Here is a 7,385-nt window from a genome sequence, read left to right on the forward strand (position 1 = left end):
GATCACCAACTCATCAAGAGTAAGTTTATTATTCTCCATTCTCTCTCTAGAATTCCTCTCCCAATCATGGTTTAAGAATTTCCTAAACCTAGCTTTAGAATCTCGAACATGTTGATCCAACTCTAGGCTACACAACCCAAGCATGTCTCTTAAGCACCCCTACCATTATTCTCCATTCTCTCTCTAGAATTCCTCTCCCAATCATGGTTTAGGAATTTCCTAAACCTAGCTTTAGAATCTCTAACATGTTGATCCAACTCTAGGCTACACAACCCTAGCATGTCTCTTAAGCACCCCTACCTACTCCCTAACACCCCCAAGAGGCCAAGAGGCATCACGCACAATCCCTAGGAAACAAGCCCCAGGAACACCAAGAACACCTTTTCACATTGGTTCTGTCGACGTTCTAGCGAACCATCCGGCATGAACCACCGGACCATTTGACAGAGCTGAACCATTCCGATCTACACGGACTATGACACTTAGGCACTTTTCTACCGAAGGATCTCGCAAACCATCTGACCTCACATCGTGAACTATCCGCGAAATCACAAAAAGGTGATGTAAACCAACCCCGTTCCCCGAATTGTTTCCAGGTGCTCTGGAACCATCCGTGGAAACCACAAACCGTTCGACAGGACATGTCGGACCATTCGAGCGAACACTCACTCATTCCCAACCTTTTGAGAATGCACCCGCAGACTGTCCCTTGCCGGACCGTCCGATGAATCACTAAATATTTTGGTGTTGTTACCCTTTAACCTAGACGCTAAACAATCCTAACCTATACCTACCTCTACCCTAGACAACAATATCAGAACCAATCTTCCCTTCCCTGAGTAAAATATACCTCTCCAACTTCCAAGGTTGAACCCCTTTTGGTCCTCTTTGGATACAAAGTATTTTTTGGAGTTTTAGAAAAATACAATGGTTTTATAAAATACTTTGATTTTAGAGTACAATGAAGTGCTTGGGTGCAACAAACTTTATGGTTTTAAATACCATGTTATTATTGAAATTATAGTATTTTTAGAGTTTTAAAAACTCCACAAACCACGGTTTTTGTTTTTTAGAGTTTTAAAAACTCCACTCTGACCTCTTTTTTTTAAACTATGGTTTTGCACATCAATGGTTCTATGCCCTGTTCGTTTAGGCTTATTTGACTTATAAACCATATTTTTTCAGCCAACAAACAATATTTTTCTCTTACACCAAATCAACTAACAGTACTTTCAGCCATGGCTTATCAGCCAAACAAGCCCAAACGAACTAAGGCGCTAATACAATTTCTTGATACTATGATTTCTTCATACTACAACGTCCAAAAAGGCCTTAATCCTTCCAAGCCAACAATTCCTCCGATTAAGGAACCGCTACGTGGGTTGGCAGTCGGTTACGTCTCCTAAGTCCTAACAAATTTACGTGCAGAGATGTGATATTGCGCAAGGTCGAAAAGTGTGACGACAAATTCTGCCTGGCCATCAAATGCACCCCCAGGCGTGCGTTCATGAACACTGGGAAACAAAACTGATAGCATCTCGCAGATAAACCTCAAATTATTCCACGCACTGCATTCAAAGGAGCAAGAAACAAATCATCGTCCCCGGAATGTCCCGATAATATTCTCAGGTTTGCGAAACAAAACACTACAACTGCAGCGGCAGCAACACAAGCCACCGTGCCAATGTCAAAAGCAAATGGAGACAGGTACACTACAGATTACATGGCGAGAAAAAGGAGAAAAAGTCATCTAGTTCTGTCCTCTCCTCTCGAGTGAGAATGCACAGGGTGATAAAGGGCCTGGGTGGCCATATGACCAGACACTGAGAGAGGGGGCGGTGGTACACAGGGTGATGATGGATCCGGCCATGTTGCTCCAAGATAAGGGCACACACCAGTGTGGCTTTTCCTGACCCTGCAAAGGGGAGACGATTCAAGAACTTACCACTGTTGCTCTGGTCCCAGGCATGCCGGATTCCACCGACCATCTGTAAAAGCAATCGAGTAGGAGTGGGAAAACAGGGTTAGACATATCAGGTTGTGCTGCTCCCTATTGGTACTGGAATCTGAATGATATACACGTTGACAGAAATTAGCACTATGAGTAGCCACAATCAATGTACTGAGGAACAAACAAAAAGGAAAGCTACAGATTTGGCAGCAGAAAGGTGGTTCAAACATCAGCTTCAAGTACTATCCAGTTAAAATTCTAGTACTATCCAGTTTGATATTTTCGGCAAAGAGGCTTGGTTTATTATAAAACACAAAGCAGAAGCTTCTTCATGCAGTATTTAAGATATTGTCTATAATCACATCTGATCTTAATGGGTGTACAGCTGTTGCTTCTGAATGGAACATTTATGCTGACATAGCCCTGTTCGGCTTACCCCATATTAGGCTTGTTCGGCTTCTTTTTTCAGCCGAAACAGTGTTTTTCTCTCACAACAATTCAGCCGGAACAATGTTTTTCAGCCAGTTTTAGCCAAGTTTCAGACCAGCGAACGGGGCCTAATGAGCAACAAGAGCAACATTTATGCTTCTGAATGGAACATTTATGATAACATGTTCTGGAGCATGTATTAGAAAGATGCAATATTCAACAGAGTTACTAAGTGCAAAACAAAAAGATTAAGTTCAAATAGCAATGGACTAGCAGAAGAGCAAACACATGATAAGCAGGCATACGATATTTCCAGATGAAAGAAGATGGATATATGAGAAGTATCACCTCTTAGGGTGGGAAGATACCAGGGTAGTCGCAGCAAGCTCTATAGGATTTTAACAAAATTTGGTGCATCATCCCTCGCTCCAGCAGTTGTGCGGTAAACATATAACTTATCCACTTTAGAGAGGTCTGCGTGGTTCTCCTCCATTTCACTACTTCCATCTAGTTCATTCATGATCTCCACGTTGAGCATTGGCATCTTCGATGCAAGGACTTGGCACCCCTTTAATGTGACATTGCATGATGACATCCAAAGGGATCGCATTGTCTCATACTTGGCAACATTTCCCAAGAGTGCAACATCACCAAATGGGCTGTCTCTAATCTCAAGCTTCCTCAGATTCTTACATCCGTTCATCACGTCCATCATCCCCTTATCACTATCTCCAGCAAATGCTATAGAAAGCATCTCAAGGTATTTTGCATACTTTCCAATATACATGAAAACCTTGTCTGTGAGAAGACCTGACATTGACAGTCGTCTTAGCCCTTTACACTCACGGACAATTGCACCAAAGCCTTCATCTAACGGCTGGCCTGTCATGGCATCCGGCTTCTTTGGCTCAAGGATACAGAGTCTAAATCTGATGAAATTTGGGCAGTTCTTAGCTACAGTAATTAGTGCTTCATTGGTCATCTGGTGACAGAAATACAGCAAAGAGCTTAGTTTTGGGCAGCCTGATGATATTGCAACAAGTCCCTCCTCTGTCACCGCAGAAGCACCAGCAACATAAAAATCTGATGGAAACACCCTAAGTTCTTGTAGATCCTTGCAACTGGAGGCCACCACTTGCAAACCCTTATCCGAAATGCAGTCCAGTACCTGTGGAGGCTCAAAATCATTACATGGTTTTCTTTCAATGTGAAAAAATGACAAGCCCAAAGCAAAGAGAAGAGAACTCACCCAAAGACGCTGGAGTTTCACACAGCGGCTGACCATTTTAGTCAGATCAGAATTATCCAGTGTAGGAGTATAGCTCAAGTTTAGGCCTGTTAGTTGATGACAGAGGGGATATATATATGGAACACAAATAGGAGAAGCATCCCAAAATCCAGACAAACTCCTCAGCATTTTGCATTTCTCCAAAGCACTGGTAAGCCTGGCGTAGGACTCAGCTTGGAACTCATCTGTCAAATTACCTGTCCCCAAGTCTTCCAAATTTGGGGTTCGCACTAGTATCTTCGAGAGTGTGTCTACTGAAACAGAACGATTCAACCTCAAACTGCGTAGGTTCGGAGACCTAGCGACAAGTCTCTCCAATGCACCAGAGTTCACCTCCCCTTTGATGCAGGCGAAATTCAAGGAGACCAGCGAAGTGCAGGAATCAGGGAAGAAGGATAGCCATCTGGGCCCACGGTCCTCCACATCATTTTCCTGCAAATCCAACTCCCTCAGGAGCCTAGATAACAGATAAAAGGAAGAGAACAAAGTTAACACATTAACCATAAAATACCATGTAACAAGAAAAACTTGATGCATTCAGTTAAAAACATTCAACTACTAGTGAATACTGAAAGTACTAATGATAATAATTTGTTGAACTGCAAGAGAATTTGCATCTAGACCTAGAAAACAGTCATCCGCAGTACAACCACAACACAACTAGTTAACTATATGCAATATGGTCAAAACTGCATGGATTCATCACACCGAATAAATATCATAGAAGTCATACAGAAAAAACAGTGCTAAAATATATAAAGAGCAAATGCAAGAACAGAACAATCAAACACCACCTGAATTGAATGGTTCATCACAGTTCAGCTCATTAAGGGAACATGAGCAGAACAATGCAAGACTTGAACAGTTGTAAAATGAATTAAAAAACAATTGGAAGATAAGCTAAAAAAACTAACAAACAATGGCACCTAAGTGATAAGCATCAGAGTAAATAAGAGAGCGCAAAAGTGTGCTGTTCTGGACCACGATATCAAAAGGTAATTGCATACAACACTGCTAAGTAAATAAATGTGATGCTCTTAGGGAACCAAAATTTTCAAGGCATAGTCATTTGCAATAGCTGCTTAAGGACTAAATAATGACATATCAAAAGGTAATTGCATACAACACTGCTAAGGAAATAAAATTTGATTAATTTTTTCAAAAAAAAAGTGAAAAATTTGATGCTCTTAACTGAAATTTTCAAGGATACAATGACTTGCAATAGCTGCTTAAGGACTAAATAGTGACATCAACAAGTCCTTAAAGATTACAATGCCAGATCAGGAAAGGAAAAAAATGATGCACTTAACAAAAGAGGCATATAGAAAACTCAAATGAGGTACTAGCATTTGACGAACTGGAATGGAAAACTCACTTGCAGTGACTCGCAATAGCGGCTAGACCATCAGTGCTAAACCCCTCGCAGCTGATAAGTACGAGGACATTGAATCTTGGGAATGACCGAGCTAGCAGCTCAAGGTTCTCATCAGACACAAACATCCGCTTCATGCGCAGCTCCTCAAGACCCACGCAGCTCCTCGCTGCCGCTTCGATCCATGGCCCCGCGTAACCACCCCAGTCAGGGGGCACAAGGTTGAAATCCGCAAAGTGAGGCTTCCCCTTCACCGTGAGCGCCTTCACATTGGGGAACCGCAGCACCACACGCTCGGGGCGCACGGCGTAGCAGTTCCCCACGAACACAGCTCGTCGGCTCAGCCTCTCGACCTCGTACCACACCTTGCACACGAGGGAGACCGTGTTCCGGTCGCTGTGCGATGGCAAGAAGCTGAAAATGTGCTCCACCACCTCCTCAGGGAAGTAGGTCATGGCGCCTTCCCCCAAGAGCACCTTATTACTAGGGCCGCACGAACTGGATCTGACCCCTTCCAGCCTCTAGGATATCCAAGAGAGACCAAGAAGTCAACAAGAGCAGAGCAGGAAATGTGATCCGCTCCCTTCCAGCTTCCTCCGGGTTATTCAACACAGGGCAAGTCGACAAGATACCAGCAACAACTAGACGACCTCTGAGCACATCACCTCGTGCTAAATTTCTTGATCAGACACCGAAAAGGAAGTAATGACAGTCAAACAGCGGAAAGCAATGCCGTTCAGATTAGCTAAACTTCAGCTCCTGCCACCTACAGGCCACCGCAAGCAAATGGAAACAGGCGCCGGAGCGGGGGAAAATAATGCAACAGCCTAACTCGCTCAGATCCGCGCCGCCGGACCGCCAGATCAAACCCATGAACGTCTCGCTTACTCGCGGCCGCCTCCTTCCTTCCCCCACCAAACCCCGGTGAAAAAAAAAACTCTCCCCTTGGAGACCGAAAATCACTCGCCGTCGCCGTTGCCGCGCCTCCCGGACCAAGGACCCGCCCCGCCTCTCAAGGCGTCCCCCGAAAGGGGGAACGGAGCGGGGGTAAATCCCAGGCGACCGCCCAGCGGGAAGCGCCAGGAGGAGAAGGACGGACCCGCGGCGGCGGTAGCCTGAAGTGGCCGGCGGCGGGCAAGAGGGGCGGACAGGGGAGGGGCAGGTTGCGGCAGGAGCTGGAGGAGGTCGAGGGAGCAGGGGGGGAAGGGGAGGGGGCGAGAGACTAGAGTGAGGAGATGCTTCTCTCTCTCTCTTGCAGGAAAGGGGAGATTTAACTTTTTAGCATGATGGCATGTTCGCTTGCTACCAGAATCAGCTCTACTAAATTATGGAACAGTATTTTTTTTCACAACAAATCAGTTATATAAATTAGCTACTGCAGTAATAAGTCTTGCTGAAAAGAGCCTATAACGATGGGCACCTACTCAGATAGCACTTTAACGACTACCCAGTACATTTTCGTCAACACAGAGAAAAATTATACGAAAACAACACTTTTGCTCGTGTGGCACGCCAGTCCCTCACACCAGCATGGATCTAAGTCAGCAACGCATGTGAAATGTCACTCCTACCCCTCCCTTCATCCACACCCCAACGCAGCTTGCTCGACGAATCCGAGCTCATCTCTCTGGCCACGGGGCCTCTAAAGCGGTTCGTCAAGGACGAGGCGTTCCACACCTCACTGCGCGCCTACTGTGCCTCGTGCCTCGGCGGCTCCAACCACGGCGACGTGCTAGACCTCCCCGTGCACGCATAGACCGTCGAGCGGGCTACGTTAGAGGGCCTGGACCTAAGCGAAGCGCGCGTCCCTCAAGCTCCACAAGATGGCATCGCTCGAAGGCAAGGACGCGGACACGCGGTGAGCACGGCGGGCGTTCCCTACTGTGGGGGATATAACCCTAGGTATACACGGCAATAGACATGCGCCGCACCACCAGGAGAGGTCCAGCCCATAAGATCAAGGCCTACTATGCTTGGCTTTGGTCGGCGTGCACCGTAAAGTAATCAGAATACATCTTGACGATGAAGGAAGATCTATTCGGATATGATAGATATCGTATTCCTTGTAAATACTTACCATATAACCGAATAGATTTAGGCCTAAACCGACTTATAACCCTACCCCCAGACTATATAAGGCTTATAGGGACCCCCTCGAATTGATCCCATATTCAATACAATCCAACAAAGACACAGGACGTAGGGTATTACGTCGATCAGACGGGCCGAACCTGTCTAAATCGCTGTCTCTATGCCTCATGTCACCATCTAATTCCTATTACGTGCACCTCCACCGATTATCTACTACCGTGAGTATACCCCTCGGTAGACTACCGACCAGATTT

General features: G+C 45.6%; 1 protein-coding gene across 1 annotated transcript; it reads right to left on the bottom strand.

Moving 5' to 3' along the window:
* Positions 1-1,545: 1,545 nt before the first annotated feature.
* On the bottom strand, positions 1,546-6,272 carry LOC136494830 (transport inhibitor response 1-like protein Os04g0395600). The gene is made up of 4 exons (XM_066491006.1): positions 5,044-6,272; positions 3,630-4,125; positions 2,729-3,548; positions 1,546-1,988 (listed from the first exon to the last, which is right to left on the bottom strand). Exons 1-3 carry the CDS (start codon positions 5,493-5,495, stop codon positions 2,769-2,771), a joined length of 1,728 nt encoding a protein of 575 aa, XP_066347103.1. The 5' UTR covers positions 5,496-6,272; the 3' UTR covers positions 1,546-1,988; positions 2,729-2,768.
* Positions 6,273-7,385: the final 1,113 nt, after the last annotated feature.

The sequence above is a fragment of the Miscanthus floridulus genome, chromosome 11 (genome assembly GCF_019320115.1).
Source record: "Miscanthus floridulus cultivar M001 chromosome 11, ASM1932011v1, whole genome shotgun sequence".
Lineage (NCBI taxonomy): Eukaryota > Viridiplantae > Streptophyta > Magnoliopsida > Poales > Poaceae > Miscanthus > Miscanthus floridulus.